The sequence below is a fragment of the Anser cygnoides genome, chromosome 1 (assembly GCF_040182565.1).
Source record: "Anser cygnoides isolate HZ-2024a breed goose chromosome 1, Taihu_goose_T2T_genome, whole genome shotgun sequence".
NCBI classification, from domain to species: Eukaryota; Metazoa; Chordata; class Aves; order Anseriformes; family Anatidae; genus Anser; species Anser cygnoides.
Window position 1 is genome coordinate 186722012 of NC_089873.1, and position 16537 is coordinate 186738548.

At 44.0% G+C, this 16537-nt stretch overlaps 1 protein-coding gene across 1 annotated transcript; it reads right to left on the reverse strand.

The window, feature by feature from the left end:
* Nucleotides 1-1195: 1195 nt before the first annotated feature.
* On the reverse strand, nucleotides 1196-7134 carry CCNA1 (cyclin A1). Its single transcript, XM_066989693.1, has 9 exons — nucleotides 6978-7134; nucleotides 6705-6844; nucleotides 5570-5813; nucleotides 5227-5351; nucleotides 4317-4540; nucleotides 3479-3683; nucleotides 2579-2692; nucleotides 1796-1929; nucleotides 1196-1459 (listed from the first exon to the last, which is right to left on the reverse strand). The coding sequence occupies exons 2-9, from the start codon at nucleotides 6825-6827 to the stop codon at nucleotides 1408-1410; spliced, it is 1221 nt and encodes a 406-aa protein (XP_066845794.1). The 5' UTR covers nucleotides 6828-6844; nucleotides 6978-7134; the 3' UTR covers nucleotides 1196-1407.
* Between the last annotated feature and the right edge of the window lie 9403 nt (nucleotides 7135-16537).

Consider the following 16537-nt stretch of genomic DNA (forward strand, 5'->3'; position numbering starts at 1 on the left):
TCTCATTGCTAGCAGGATTCACCAGCCTAGACAGGGAGGTGGTGGGGGGAAGCTCTGATGCCTATCAAGGAAAGTGAAACACCTGAAGCTAAGAGCTTCACAACACATGCTAGTATAATCAGGTCTTAAAATTAAAGCAAGAGGCTTGTTAGCTAGTACTTAATGTAAGTGCAAGAAATAGTACTTCTGTTGAATTGCATCTTAATGTCAAGTGTTAAGCATATTCTTGCTTGGAAATGTAATGCCCTGCACAGATTACTCTCTGGAGAGAGAGTAGTCTTGAATGTTTTCTACTCTTAAAATTACAAGAGAATGCCTCGGACTTACCTTGCCATTTTGATGAGCTGACTATAGTTCCCTACATGTTGACTAACACCCTCAGCTAAGTATTTTGAGACACTTCGGATAGGAGTTGCATTTTAGAAGTATACAAGGTAGGTTTCGGTGGATTTTTATTATTTTTTTAATCATTACCAATTGAAGAACTGAGGGGGTACAACAGTGCAGCAATAGAGGATCAGATAGTTAAGAACTTAAGAGAGTTTCCGCCCCTTCCTTCCTGTTGACAGTGATGGCTCCTCTAGAAACTGCAGAGCATTACACTTTCAGCAGTGTTCTAGGGGTAGAAGTCATCATCTCAGACAGCTAAGTCACAAAACCATCTAATATCACAAGTATAATGCCAAGAGCCATCCAGCTCGCTTCCAGACCCTCAGGGCATTACATGTTCTTGCTCATAGCTTTTAGCACTGCTGTTTTATTACAGGGTATCCTCCTGTGTTGGAAAGGTACTTAAGGTTTTTCAAACCACCCTTTCATCCATCTTCCTGCAGAAGGTGCTACCCTATTTCACTCTGAATGGAAGTTTAATTTTTACCTCAGTGTTGATGGTCTTCTACGCATATGTTCAGTGTTCATAGACCACTTGCTTGTGGATGCTTTTGCTGTGATATGACAAACAAGTTCCAGAAAATAGGTGCTGTTCATGGCCAGATGATCTTGTCTCAGAATAGGAGAAAAACAGGTAATACACTGCAGCCAGTCACCCATGTCTGTGGAGATGTGATTTGAACCAACATAGCCTGACACATTTATCCAGTCCAGCTAACATAAAAGCCCATCTCAGATACTTTGTAAGAAAGCCTTTCCACCCACCATTACTGCAGATATTAACTGGAGTCAGAAAATTCAGAGGAAGTGTAATAAGACATTTATTAAAAGTGCTGTCAGTTATATTAAGAGCTATAGTCTAATACCCTTTTTTAAAAAGGCATCTAATTAAAAAATACTAGCTAAAAACCATTCTGGTCACCATGGTTACAGACACATGACCTGCAGTGTTCAATGAAATGTTAGACCAGCTTTGTAGATTGGGAAGAAATTATCTAAGTGCAGGATCCACCATCTCTATTGTAGAGGAAGAACTGCTGGGGGCTCCAGAAGAGACACCTGCAAATACCTGGAATAGAAATGCAATCAAACAAGTTAATATTTTTAGTGACAGGTTTAAAGAAACTTTAAGGATTCCTCTTGAGAAACACCCTGGGGAAGAAAAAACATCCTGCTGCTCCAAGCGAATTGTGATCCACTACATCTGCATACCAATGAATGAACTACTCTTCTGCCCAGAAGAGTTTTCCCCTCAAGATGCTGACAGAGGCTTCAGTTTCAGAAACAGAAGCTGTCCACTATGAGAAGTTTGTCAGTTACTGAGCTGTAGCCCAGGCTGTTCAACCAGAACCATCCTGTGCTTACAGCCTCCAAGTTACAAAGCAGTAGCTTCTTGGTTACTTACTTAGAGTGCTTATACTTCTCCTTAATTGCTTGCAGTTGGCAACGGGGAGCATCAAGGCATGCTTTGTGTAGATCAGTCAGGCAAGGCACTATCTCACTTAATGAATATCCAGTGAATGCAGCAAGAGTTTCTGGCTGGTAAGAAGAGGGGGAAAAAAAATGCTTGTGTTACTCTATTTTAGAGAATATTCACCTGGAAGGTATTTTCTACAGAAGCAGGAACCATTTTCACCATGTCATCAGTTCTCACTCTAGGTTTAGGCTTGAAAAGGATTCAAGTGTATTCTGTCATCACTTTCACTTATAGGTTGTCTTCGGTCTGACAGGAAGTCTGACAATTACCTCATTCTGCTATAACTATATTGCATCCATTACATCTCTTCTGGATTCTGCTCCCTTCTAAAGCTATTACTCCAACACACACCTGAGAGGCCTACCAAGGCCTGCATTACAGCAGCCACTGAGTGTAGTCACTTCAGTGAAGTAGACACATTCAGTTCTCCCTTCCCTCCCCAAAGCCCCTGAATTCTATCTAAGGAGTTTGAGACTAACTACTGACAAGCTTTAGTTACAGACTTGACACAAGTGAACGTGGCAGCAAGGTCCTTCCCATTTCAGAGAGAAGGCAGGATATTTCAGATTGATTTAACATTTGTTAATCAGGTAGACCCAGTAGCTCAGGAACAGCATCCTAGCATTTCAGCCTTTATAACAAGTTTTGAAGCTCCTCAAAGTTTTAATGATAAAGTGCTTGAGCACTTTAGCATGCAGTTGTTTTTCTTACCCAGAAAGACCTGTTCACCGTATAGTTTGCTAGACAGTAGGCTGCTGCAGCGGTTTGTGAAGGAAGGTACTTCAGAAAAGGATCAGCTTCAAGGAGACTCAATTCTGCAAGATACTGAACAAAAAAGCAAGCCGTTCAAACAGAATGGCCCTGTGTGGTAGAATGAGGCCAACAGACTGAGCACTTAAGTTGGTCAATGGTCTCAGTTTCAGTGAAGAAACATGAGTTATGTGTCTGGTGAGCAGAAGTAGCATTCGAGTCCCGTTCATCTTGCAGAAAAACTTCTCATGTTCCAGTGGTAACAAAGACCACTCTTCTGTCAAAGCCTAAACAATCAAAACTATAATGAACTTCTGGTTGCATAATTATCTTTGACCTAATTAATTTTACAGATAGAATATACAATTTTTGTTAAAAAAGACTTTTTTTTAAGTATTTGTAAAGGAAAAAAGAGGCCATGCTATCCTCTGAGGATTTTGTTCACATAGGTGGACCTCACTTGGAGGTCTGGGCTAAGTGGGCAGCTCTCAGAAACAGAATTTGGGCTCCGTTTGAACAGGCACTGTACAAAGACTACACCCTTTGCAGCTAAGCAGCAGGTCAGGTGTTTTCCTATAAGCGTGGGTTACCCTGTAACCTGATCTGTATAAGCATGGTACCCCTAGGCAGTTCTGTGGGCATATGCAGTGTCATTGTGTAGCAATATGTTTTACCATCGTGTCTAGGTCAGGCTTACTATGCATGCACTGTTGAAGAATGGATTCCTACCACCTCACCAGCAAGACAGACTAGCTGACCAGACAGATAACACAAAGCTTAGTGTTTCAATCAGGCACTTATCCAGAAGTCCAGGCACACAAGCCTGCAGAATATCCATCCTAAAAGGATGGTAATTCATACCCTTGCAAAGTTCTCTGTCCTCATACAGACTCCATGCCTCTGAATATACTGAAGGAGGAACTGGTTGATAGTTGGCACCGTGAGGTCAAAAGCCAACACTTTGAGAAGCAGGTGTTCCATTCTTAGCAGCTGCCTCTTTGTGTATGTATCATCTGTTATATACACAAATTCATCCACTTCTGGTGGGTAGATTTCTTCGTATTTCCTTCAAAAGAAGCAGAGAAGCCACATTTGTGAGCTTAAAAGTTAGGGTAACAAGAAGCTTTTCACCCATATCAGGATGAGCACATGCAATTAAGACTTGCTGAGAGTTCTTATTTTAATCCTTCCTCCAGTCTGGGTAAGAATTGAGAATCAACTCTGGGGGGCCAAGATGTTTAGAGGAACTCCAAGTCACTAGTCTAGATAGACATACACTCACATTAAGAGTTTGCTACTAGTCAGGAGTGTTAAAGTTTCAGTAACATCATGCATTCCAGATAAAAATCCTTGCACTCCTAGGCTTTGTTGGGCACCCTGTCTGTTTAAAAACAGTTCAAGGCTAATTGCAGATTGCAGCTTTTAATCTATTACAGCCTTATGGGCTAGCAGCCTAATACAGTAGTGTTTTTCTTCTGCTGTTATGGTTACAAGGTTTTAAGGTTTTCCCACTACAGTTACTTAATCGAGAATATTAAGTATTTAATTCAGCTAGTGCCGAAGTAGGTCAAGTGGCAAATCTAAAGACACCAGGAAAAGCTACCTACCACTGCAAGCTTCACTCCTTCAAATTACACAAAGAGATTCGGTCCTAAAAATAAGTTTTAGCTCACTGATATCTTCTGAGATAAACACTCACGCAGCCAGAAGAATTGCTGCTGTTCCGACAAGCTGCAGCTTCCCTCTGAGAACAGACATGCAGGAGAGAAACCTGTCCAGGTAGTTCACTGCCAAGTATAATGTCTCTGTCCGAAGTTTATATTCTTCCCCTACTTCCACCAGCCAGTCTACCAAGATGGCACGCATTCCTGATGTGATATCTGGTTGCTTCCTCATGTAGTGGGGCTTGGGCCTGTATTTAATCTGTTTGGAGAGACAGGTGAAGAATCAGGTTGCTTACCCTGAGAAGGACCACTGAAGGCTGAGCTGATTAAGATTCTGTAAACTTGTACCAAAAGGAACTCAAGCAGTTACACTATTAATAGCTAGTTACTAGCTATAGTTACAGTACTAGCAGTATTAACTAGCAGGATCTCTAGAAAAACTGAAGAGATAAGAGCTACTGTGTTAGTAACAGAAAAGTAAAGGACCTCCTGGACGGTCAAGTTCAGCCCTTGCACATATAAGCAATTCAGGAGGACCTGACAATGAAAAACAAATCAGTTCCCCCCCCCCCCCCCCCCCTTGAAAGACTGCACTTTACTGGTCTGATACAGAATGACAAAAGAACTATTAGAGCAAGAGACCTGTCGGTGAGGTCACATTCAACTGCTTCAGAAATTTTGCAGCTTTCAACTCCCATCTGCAAGAACTCTTCATCTCTTGGAATCAAGAGATGCTCCAACAGTGGGGTATTTCTGGGATGCAGAGTAGTACCTGAAAGATCTCATCACTGTCTAGAAGCTGCCTATGAACCTCTCTAGCTGGAGAGATGGATTTTACTGCTTGCTCAGTGGCTGCCTAGACTTATCCTGGAGCAACCATACAGCTTTGCAGTATTGCAGCGCACCACATCCCAAATATCTCTAGGTTTGTTAGAAGACACTCACTTCAGCTTCTCGGAGGTACTGATGGATGTCTTCTGCGTACTCTCCCACAGTCATTAGAGTTATGGCATCTCCCATCTGTTGCTCAGGTTGGGACCGGAAGGATGTATCCACTAGCATAGGAGAACCTAGCAGGCAAGAAGAGCCAGAAAGACACTTGGGTAGTTACCCTCTTCACCTTCTCTTGCTATTTCTAGCACAGCAGAAATGTTGTGCGTCACCTAGACACAACTAAAGTTATCTTGAAGCATTACTTATTGCAAAATAAGCTACTCACCAGCTCACCACAATTCATGATCAACTGCACGTACCTGTTCTACAGATACCATGTATTAACCATGGTTACCTGTACTCAGATCCAGCAGTAGGTGAATACTGGATGTCATCGCACTAGTATCCAGTTCACACAGGCTTGATTCCAGCTCTTCATCCACTTGGTAGCTGTAGTTTTCTTTCTGTTCTGGTTCATCTATGTAGATGGCAAACCCCTGCTTTGATGCAGCACTGACCATGCAGCTGGATAATTCATCTTTTCCAGCTGGAGGGACGGCATTCTTGGAGACAGAGAAGTGTCTGGTAACAGCAGTACTCTGAAACAGAGCACATAGCGATGCTGTGGCAGGGCAATTCAGGAAGAAAACAAACAGTATCGGTTGTTTTAGAAAGGCAAATCACTTTCCTTGGTTAACAAAGCAAGGAACAAAGGTTAATTGGAAAAGCCACCAACTACAGCTGGCACTTTGGAAGCACTGCTTGTTGCTGCAAGAGAGAATAAAGCAAGGGCACTGCCTGGCCCTGACGGCTGGCAAGTGCAGGGTCTGCTTCACGTTCAGTGTAGCATGGAGCAGGTTTTAGAAAGTGCGGCAAGTTAGGGCAATGAGAAGAAGCGCTCAGGCACCATCACAGACTTCCAAAAGCATTTTATGTCAAGTTACAAACCAAAGTTGGAACCGCTGAGCTTAAGCACCACAAACCCCACGACTTCAGCTTGTGAACAGGATACAGTCCTTGACATTATCCACTATCTGTGAGCCACCACTTGAGTTAGGGGCTTCAAAAAGTCACACCCAAGAAGACTGCACGCACGCAGCTGCTGGCTGAGGTCCTGCAAGTCAGCACAGCTCCGTTTACCCTACCCCAGCAGCCAGCTCCAGGAGGGCTGGAGGACCACACATCAACACCCAGCTGTGAACTCAGCTTCTTAAGCACCCCAGCACCCTGACAGGAACGTGAGCAGCTACACAGCAACGGGATGTTCAGGCAAGCATCAGCAAAGAGACTTTTTTTTAAGCCATCCCCTACATTTTACAGCACGGATGACCTGGAGCCCACCACCCCCGTGCCTTTACCTGCAGCCTGGAGGGGAGCAGCGGGCCGGCAGCCCCAGAGCCCGCGCGGAGGGGAAGGGACGAGCATTGGTGGGGAAGGAAGGAAGGAAGGAGGGAGTGAAGGAGAAAGCAGCCAGCACGATCAGGGCTCACCTGGCCGCCGGGCCGCTGCTGCCCGTTCTCCACCAGCACCCCCAGCACGGCCCGGCCGCCGCGGGGGGCAGCGGGGCAGGGCTCCCGGCGGCCCGCCCGGCTCTTCTCGCCGGTGCGGTGCATCGCCCCGGCGTCGGCACCTTCCGGGGAGAGAGAGAGAGGGGAAATAAATAGGAGGGGGGAAAAAAAATAACAAATTAAAATAATAAAAAATAAAAATAAAATAAAAAAATAATAAAAATATGTATGTAAATAAATAAAATTAAATAGTACTTGGTTGAGGAGCAGCCACGCCTGCCCTGGGAAGGGAGGCAGGAGGGATGGGTGGGTGCAGGGCCGGAGGTGGGCAGGCAGCGCCGCCGCCCCTATATAGGCGGCCGCCGGCGGCTGTTGGCCGAGGCCAGTTGGAAGCGGCGGCCGCAACCCCCGGCGCAGCCGCCCTGGCGGGGCAAGCGGCGGCGGCGGGTCGCCATGGAGACCCCGCCCGGGCCGGCCCGGCCCGGCCCGGCCCTGCCCTGCCGCGGCCTGGGCCGCGCTTCCCCGCCCCGCTCCGCCCCGCGGAGGTGGAGGAGCCCGAGGGGGGTCGGGGGGTGTGCGGGGTGGGGGTTGGTTGTGTCGTGTCCCCCCCCCCGCCCCGTCCCGGGTATGGAAGGGTAAAGGCAGGCTGGTGGAAGCACGGTAGGGATAGTACGGAGAGTTTGTGGAGTGTCCCGGGGGGGGTTGTTCGGAGGGTGAGGTGGGCAGAGCATCCTGGAGGCAAGAGGGGGTGTGTGGGGAGTGAAGGAAGGCGGAAAGAGCAAAGACCAAACAAGATACAGCCAGGAAGCGACACGGAGAGTAACAAGAGATCTGTGATTGCGCCGCTGGCAGGAAAGGACCAAGGAAGGACTGGAGTGCTTTAAACGCAGCACTTTGTTGGCAGGAGACACCGGGGACGCTGAAGGATTTAATGTCGTTCGGCATCAGAAGGTCCCCAGTGGTGAGGATGCCAGCAGCAGGATGGCCAAATCCTCATCTCTAAATAACCTATATAACAAATCATATACACTATTAAATTATTAATAATGCTACTTTAGTACTAATATTGACAAATATCAATTGCAAATATAATTACTTTATTAATAAAGCGTATAAGGAAGGAAGTAAGTCTGCCTGATGCTATTAAAGGACTCGACGATTAAGCCCTGGAGCCCCAAAGTCTCTCTGTGAGCTCTGGCTGGACAGACAAGTTACCCAGTTAGGAGAGAAATGCCGAGGGGTGCCCAGCTCAACAAGGGGAAAACAGGCTGGGGCAGGAACCAAGTGAGATTAATTTGAGTTTCCAGAGGGGTCTGGGAACGAATAATCAGTTATTAAATGGCAATAGAAGCTTCATGGAAACAGTCAAGGTCAAAAGAATTCGATTTCCCCTTTTGTAAAATGAGGGAAAAATATTTTGGTTTATTTTAGTATGGATTTGACTCTTGTGACGCTCTGATAAAGTCAAAACAAGGGGACAACTGCAAAACTGATTGTGAAGCTGTGCACAGGAGCAGTTCTCAGTTGTCAGGGTGGAAACACAGAGCTTTATAAGAGGAATTAAGCAGCGGTTTGTCTGATATCACCAACATTTTTCAGCAGCGGTGCAGATAATAACACAGATAGCAGACTTAGTGAAGTTGTGGGTGACACCACCGATGGTGCTGGGAAGGGCAATGGCTATGCTGGGGAACAAGATGTGATTTCGTCATGACAAACTGGAGAAGTGGGATGCTCCTGAAGAAAGACAAGCTCAGGGCTGGAGACCAGACGTACAGGATGGGGACCAGCTGGGTCGGTAGCAGCTCCATGAAGAAGAAGCAGGAGGCTATAGTGAACCTCCGATGGAGCATGAGTGACCACGTTCCTGGCTGTCCTAGCATGAGCAAACAGGAATGTAGAATGTGTGACAAACGACCCCTCTGAAAGCCCATGGTGAGGACAAAAGGAATTGACTGGTCTCTCTGTGTTCAATGGGAAGAGCAAGCAGTACAAGAGCTTTAACCCCAGCATGAGGTTTATGTTAGACATCAGGACTGTGGTGCCCCAGAAGAGATGGCATGGAAAGTTTGTGGGACTTCCCCCTTTGCAGATTTGTAAGATCAAGTTATAGTAACTGCTGTCAGAAATGGCTCTGCCATGGGCAGAGTTGTGGTACATCTTGAGATGCTCTCCAGTAAGATGTAGGAGCTCTGATCCAAAATTTGGATGCAACAAGCAACAAGTCTTTTCCCAGACCTGCTTTTAGCAGTTCCAGGCTGTAGTAAGGTCTGTATTTGTTTCTTCCCGTATTTCTCAAATGTTTTTTTTTTGATTTTTTTTTTTTTCCAAATGAATGTACTGTAGGAGGTAAGTGGTATATCTCAAGATGAAAAATGTCACCTGTATTTGATCTGTAGGTATCACAGCGGAGCTGTCACAGCAGGTCAGGGGCAGAAAGCTGCACTGTGCATCAGTGTCCTTCCTGTTCCTTACATCATCTCTAAGCCACAAGTTTGCACAGGAAAGACCTCACTCAGGAACACTTCTTTGAACATTTTCATGCACAGTGTTGATTTCTGGAATTAAGTATTTGACATTAAGCATCAGCTTAAGCATAACTTTTGAATTACGTAACTAATAAATACCCTTTATACCATTGGTTTGATCGGATTACTCAAAAATATATTAAGAAAATCCCGTGCTACGAAATATGTAGAATCTATAGCAGTCTAAGAAGGTGGATATTAATCAAAACCATTTCAGAAAATGTGAATATTCTACGTTTTAATTAAATTGTTCAGTTTTGATAACATTTTTAAGCAAAAGGCTTTTGAAACGTCCATATTTTGAGTTAAAAAAAAAAAAAAAGAAATGCCCAGTCTCACACTTCTTAGCAATAAAGAAATGAACGTGATTTTTCTGTCAAAGCAAAATTTTTCTTTCACTTTAAATTACAATTTAGCAATGCTATTCTAATTTAGGAGTATCAAAACTCTGATTTCAGTCTCTAATTATATTTCAAGTAGCTGGCACTACTCTTCTAACCTTAAATCAATACCGGCTGCTAGCTGCAAAATCTCCTGTGAGAAGAACAGAAGTTGTATATTCAAGAGCAAGATGTTAGAACATAAAGAGTGAGGGCATGGTTTAGGACACTCTTTCTGTTGGGACACCAGGGAGATGATGGCTTTAGGCTCAGATCCCCGAGGACATTTATGTCCCCAGTGCCCTGGTTACCCACCCATTCACATTCTGTGTGGCCTGGCCCTGGCAAGGACTCACTGCTGCTGCCACCCATGCATTCCCACAAGGGTTTGTGTGGTCCTCAGGCAAACCAAAACCTAGTCCACCTGGAGAGTAACACAACCACAACAGCAAGGCGGTGTTGTTTACAGCTGGGTCAGTTCTCTGGTCTGGGTTTCCAGACCACAATGGGAGCAGTAGGGCCTTCTATGCAATGATTAAATAAATCCAAATTGTGCGTTTTATCAATTCATGCCTTTTTTTTTTTGGGGGGGGGGGGGGAGGGCTATACAGCAAGTATATATTTTCAGATAGGTAAATGAAATGCTGTTTGTGAAAAATGCCTGTAACTTATAAAAATAACCTTACCTCTGTTCTGCCCAAGCCTATTTTTCTGACAGCTCACTCTCTCCATATGGTGCTTGTCACGAGAAATGTCTGAACTTGGTAGTTAGAGGTCTAACACGTAATTCACATTCATAGAAAAATCATGTGTCACTCCCAGCCAAGTACATGAACAGCAATTATTTACTGAATTCATCTTCAGTCAGTAAGCAGCTTTCATATCTGAATACCCCTCATATTCATATGCCATTTAGATGTAACTGGAGAATCTCAGCTACCCAACAGATGACTTATTTATATTTTTATACATGAGCAGATTATGGATGTCCTCAGTGGTCGTATAGTACATTAGTGTAACTGAAACGCCTCTCAGATAGCTTTTAATGAGGTTATTTAAGCTCCACTTTCTCGGGAACTCTTTGAAACAGCCCAGTATGGATTGGTACCTGAGGGAGGCCGGTGAGCTTTGCCAGCTACTACTTAATTGTAGCAGCAGATCAAATCAAGCTTTGGACCATTAATCATTTACTTCTGAGCTTCCCTCCGTGTGCCTGAGAGGAAACTGAAGCCTTCCTGAGTGGACTCCTTAGGGCTTCTGGCAGTAATTACTGTCTTACTGAAGACTATCATGACTTCTAGGAAGACAGAGAAGTCAGAGCAATCCCTGTCTTGGCAAGGATGCTTCCTTTGTGGCCCTGGAAGAAGTATTAAAGCCCTGGTTAGGACTTGTCTCTGACACAATGTGAATCTTTCCTAGCTCCTTTCTCCTTTTTCTTTCCTTTTTTTTTTTTTTTTTTTTCCCTCTGAATGAGGAAATTTCCAAACTCAGTACCTTTCTCAAATAAAGGGACTTCTATCATCCCATGCCTTGGGAGCAGGAACAGTCTCTTGCTTTCCACTCTGAGGAGCGCTGTTAAGCCCCAGCATTTACACAGCAAACTCCACATGGACTTCAGTTTCTGCTCTGGGCCATGGAGAGTGACTGCGCTGGACCTCCAGTTCTGCCCCATTGTCAGACCTCCCCAAAATGCCACAGAAGGTTTCTTCAGAGATCCAAGAGACGTATTTTGCTTAAAATTTCGCATTAGAAATACTTGAAGATTGGACTTTGCTATACCATTTTTTTTTGGTAAGATTGTTTACAGGAGAGAGAAATGCTGTCTGTACAAATGCAGGTGCTTGGTACTGTACCCAGGAGCAGAAAACAGATGGAGCACACTCTGTTTTTTCCTTCCTGTATGAGAGTTTTTATGCAGAGTTTTTGAGCTACCACCATCACATGCCCCACCTGGGATCTTGGTTGTGTCACCATTTGGGAACATCCTTTACCTCTGTGGCTTGAAGCCAGATGATTCACTCTAATTATGCTCTAATTATGAGCATACAGGGGCAGCACTGCCTTTTGAAAGGAAATCACAGCATATATTGACCCAAAATATTTTTCTGCATATTTCTTCCTCTCATGAGCATGAGAAGGACGCAGCTGCTTCAGAAGCTGACAGCAGCTCCCTCTGTCCACAAATCAAACTACCCTCAGGTGTCCCCTTCCTTCTTCACCCTTTTAGGTGCCTTTTGATCCCTATTGTCTTTTGATCCATAAGTTTTCAGCTTGGACTAAATAACAATTTTGCATGCAGCCTGGAATTAGTATCCTCATTGGCAATGAAACAGCCGTTGTCTTACAAATACACACAATTATAAACTGGGAAGCTGTTAACATAAGACTGTTGCAATTTCCCAGGTTGTTTCTGTAGGTCTAATAATGCATTACAACAATATTCATATTAAAAAAAAAAACAACAACATTCAGGCAGGACAGACAGAGTTACCACGACCTTTGCCAGGTCGCATTCAATGTTTAGGCAGTTTTTTCGGACCAATGTACTGAACAATCACCCAGCAGCTCCCCTGAGGACAGCCCATTGCAGAGCCACCATGAAAGTCACACTGCATGGCAAATTTAACGCGCGACTGTGTCAGACCTTGAAAAACGTGTTGTAGGTGCAGTCTTGAAATTCAGAAGGTTTATTAAAAAGGATTTTGAAATCTCTTTGAGAATAATAGAAGTGCCTGGATGCAGTGACCTGCAGGGTCCCATCAGGACCATGTTGTGTGGTCTGACGGTGGTGGTGAAGAACATGATTCCTCTTCTTTTGTATGGCTGTGATTCCTAGAGTCATGTATGACTCCTGACTCTAATTTGCTTTGATTATTGTACAAGTATATTAATTTCACATCATTTAAGAATCCATAGATTTTATCTTCAGTTTCATTGCGTTGCTGAACTATCAAAATCAGAAAACGATGGCCAACAATTGAGACATGAGTCCAAGGCTCAGGAGTTGTTGGCGAGGGCATACAAACAAGACAAAGACATAGGCTTGGCTCAACCACCAGCTCTCCATATAGATATATATATATATACGGGATATTTAGCACAAGCCCACCAACACTGAGGTCCAAGCTCACCTGGGATGCCTGTGCATGAAGGCCCACAGTGAACTGTGAGTTTGGACAAGCTCTGTAGCCCGATGGGAAAAAGCTCTGTGCACCCAACAACCCAACAGGTAGGATCACATATGGCTGGTAGTGTGAGTAGTCACAGACACAGCCTACATTGACTTGCTTATGATAATGCATTAGAAAGAATCAGAAAATGTACACCACCACGCAGGTCAGTCATCGACAGTTGTAGTACCACCTTGACATAGTTACTGCTGCAGTGCAGGCTCATGGAGGATGGAGTTTTTCAGCTCTTCATGAGCATAGTTCAAGGGTTAACATGGCCAGTTGACGTACAGACCCCTGATTTTGATAGATAAGAGAAGCTAGTACTGTAAGTTTTTCTGAGCTATATTCCTAGGTGTGGAAGAAATGATCTGAGAGCAAGGACAATGCTGATTCAGCACCCTCCAGAAACTCAGAGGCCATAATTGAAAGAGGTTGTCAGGATGCAATCAAATTAGTAATATCTGCCGTCTGGTTTCCTTTCATCTTCTTGTGTTACTTCTTTTGCAATTCCATAACTTTTCCAAATTCCCTAAGCTTTTTCAAAGTTACACTTGTCCAAAAGAAAAAGTAAAAGAAAACCAGAGTTATCATTCATTCTGTTGCCTTCACGTGCAAAAAAGAGGACAGAGTGAAAAAGGAGACAATGCTGTGTTTAAATCAAAGTTTAAAACCCTGAATTGCTTTTCTAAAATATTTCAGCAAAGTTTTTTTTTTTTTTTTTTTTTTTTAAATAGCCATGTTCTGAGTCCTAGAAGATGGGAACTGCATTGGAAGCTGAGGGAGGGGGAGACTGTTTCTAGAATATATTTCATTTTTTTGACTGGCCTTTACTGCAAAATTTATGGTGCAGGTTGTACTGATTATCTAGTGTACACTGGTATACCTTAAGTGGGCTACATGTATTCCTGTCTGCTGACACCATGTGTAAAATTCATCTATAATTTACAGGGTGTGAAAGAAACTAGCTTCTTCCAATGAACAATTTTCTTTAAACTGTTGCGTATGCATACCTGATGTTCTTGAAAATCTACATTTCCTCTCTACAATGTTTCTGTGAGTGATGTCTGCATACCTTTAAGTTTTAAAGCATCAGTTTTCCTTAGGCTTCTCTCAAAAATAGTTGATATTTGCCATTCAGAATCATTCAGTGATTAAGTTTGCTTGCATAACTTTGCCAGTGTTCTCTACTGCATAGATTCCACTAGGTTTCATGCACTAAACCGCTAGACCCTACAGTTGTAAAAAAGAAAGCAGTCACACACACCCCTACAATTTTACATTGTGCAAAATTACATTTTTTCTGCATCTATTATGGCTCTGTTGTAATACAAGCTTTTGTGTATTTTCAAACAAACTGACTTTATAAGATCAATTAACTTAAAGGCTTAGAGTTAAAACTTCCTTCCTAAATAGAGGACTTAGATAATAACCCTTACTCATTACATGCTTGATATCAGATTACACAATACCAAATGGAGAGGTGAAATTTATTTCAAAAGTGAAACGAGCGATTTTCCTCAAACCAAATCACCAGTTTGGCAAGTGTCAGACTGCTTGCAAGATCAGTCAAAAGCAGCCCATTCTGTTACACAGAGTGCTAAGAGAAAGTTTCTGATCATATTCTGATCATTGCTATGCTTCATGCCACTATAGCTTGTATACTAAATGTAAAGCTGGTGTGAAGTAATTCTTATTATTTCTGTGATTCTTATTATTTCTGTGATTATACAGAAATAAGGAGCCATGAGGGGGAACAACAGATGAAGGACTGTAATAAACAGAGTGTTCCCGAAAGTCCATTCTGCAGAGCAGCAGAGAGCTGTGCAAGGCTGGTGTAAGAAGAGCCCTCAAAAGCAGATTCCTGTTTCCCAATACTGAGTGTCTTCAGAGTCACAGCACACAATCCATGCTCTTGGCAAATGCTGTGCAAGTTAAAACTGCAACAATTGCTTGTATTGTTCACGTACCCATCCTCCCCTTGCTATAGAGGACAGAAACACTCAGTGGAAGTCTCAGAGTGTCTAAGAGAGGAAGGAAGGGATGCAGGAATATACAGACAGAGCTGTAAGCATCATCCCCTCTGCAGCAGAGTGCTTGCTTCCATGCTTGCAGCTGCCTTGTGCATGGCGTGGCTGATGCTGGGAGCAACCTGATGTGTCCCTTGTCCTTATGGTCTCTGTGGGCCAGCAGACCTTGGGGCACAGCCTGCATGCAAATCCCAGCTGTCCTCGTGCTACGTGGTCTAGGGACCCTCCAGGAATAATCCTTTGCTGTTTTGTCTCATGTCTGGATGCAGACAGAACTCAGCACAGAGAGAAGTGGTAAGCTTTATGCCAAGCTTTATACCAGCTTTATTCTAAGCTGGCATAAAGCACCAGCATTTACAGCAGGATTCAAAGTCTGGAGCCTTGAGCAGGTGCAAGATTTTCCCCTTTGGGCTTCCAACGATCTTAACCAGAAGGCTATGGTGCATCAGGGAGGTAGTGATCTGCATAGCAGTGAGCCTGTGCACACACAGGTGGGTGCTGTGCTGCATGTACAGCCTGTCCTGTGCTGTGCCGTGTCATGCCATGCCGTGCCATGCCATAATCCCATGGCCACAGCATAAAGGCAGCCGGATGGTGGTAACAGAGGAGCCTGTGGGCAGCTCCCACTCAGTACCAGCGACTGCACCACCTGCGTGGCCTTGCCTTTATCAAGAAGCACAGCAACAAGTTGTCACGTGAACGTGTTGCTGCTTGACAGTAGGAATGACAAATACAGACTTTGTCTTCTAATAAAATTCTGTAAAGGGTCTCAAAAACAAAATGTCAGCAAAGCTTGCTACGGATGGGACCTGTACTGCATGCCATGCCCTGAGCAGAGGGGTCTGTCCAGTGCTGCACAGCTTGAGGTTCCTAGCACCTCAAGGGATGTAGGGTTACCTGTCTTCTCTTTATTGCATTAGCTCCAATAAATGGTATTTTAAGCTGTATCTTATGTAGCCTGAGCGTCTTTCCTACTGGGACCACAAGGTATGCTGACCCCAGTGCCTCGCACTCCAGTGAAAGCAGCAGAATTGCCTGGAGCTGACCCCAAAGATGTGTCTGAGTCAAGTTGTGTGGACAGGTGACACACACAGCTTCAAACACTGACAGCTTTGGGGCTGCTTTTTCACAGCAGTTGAGGGCTGCTCCTAGGAGCTTTGTGGCCGTGTAGGCTGCCCAGCACCATTGCAGTTACTCCCAGTTCACCCCAGAAGGACACGAAAATGAGGTCTTTTGGTATCAAAACAATCATAGGATTAAGCTTTCATTAAACTATACCCCTTAGTGCTGCATGTGAAGGGAAAATATCAAGCTTAAAATCAAACATTCCTTCTGTCCTTATTTTATTCCCTCACAAGCTCTGCTGTATCGTAAAGCAGCTGATAGTGTACTTTAGCGCTGTGCATGTTTTAAGTGAATGTCCTTCACACAACATTAATATCTCAAACCTCCTTTTCTTTTCAGAACAACACAGGGAAACACTCATAACTTTGACAAAACCTTGAAACGGCTCTGCATAATTCAAAAATAGACATTTTGGGGTTGTTCAAGTCACTCTGTTGAATAACTATCTGGCTCTAGCACCTAGACCTTTCTGCCAGAAATTGCTGAAGTGCATGCTTAAACGCCCTTGTTGTATACTAGATTTTTTCCTTAATCAGGCTCCTAATTTATGATCCCCATATTCACAGCATCTGTTACTCAGCT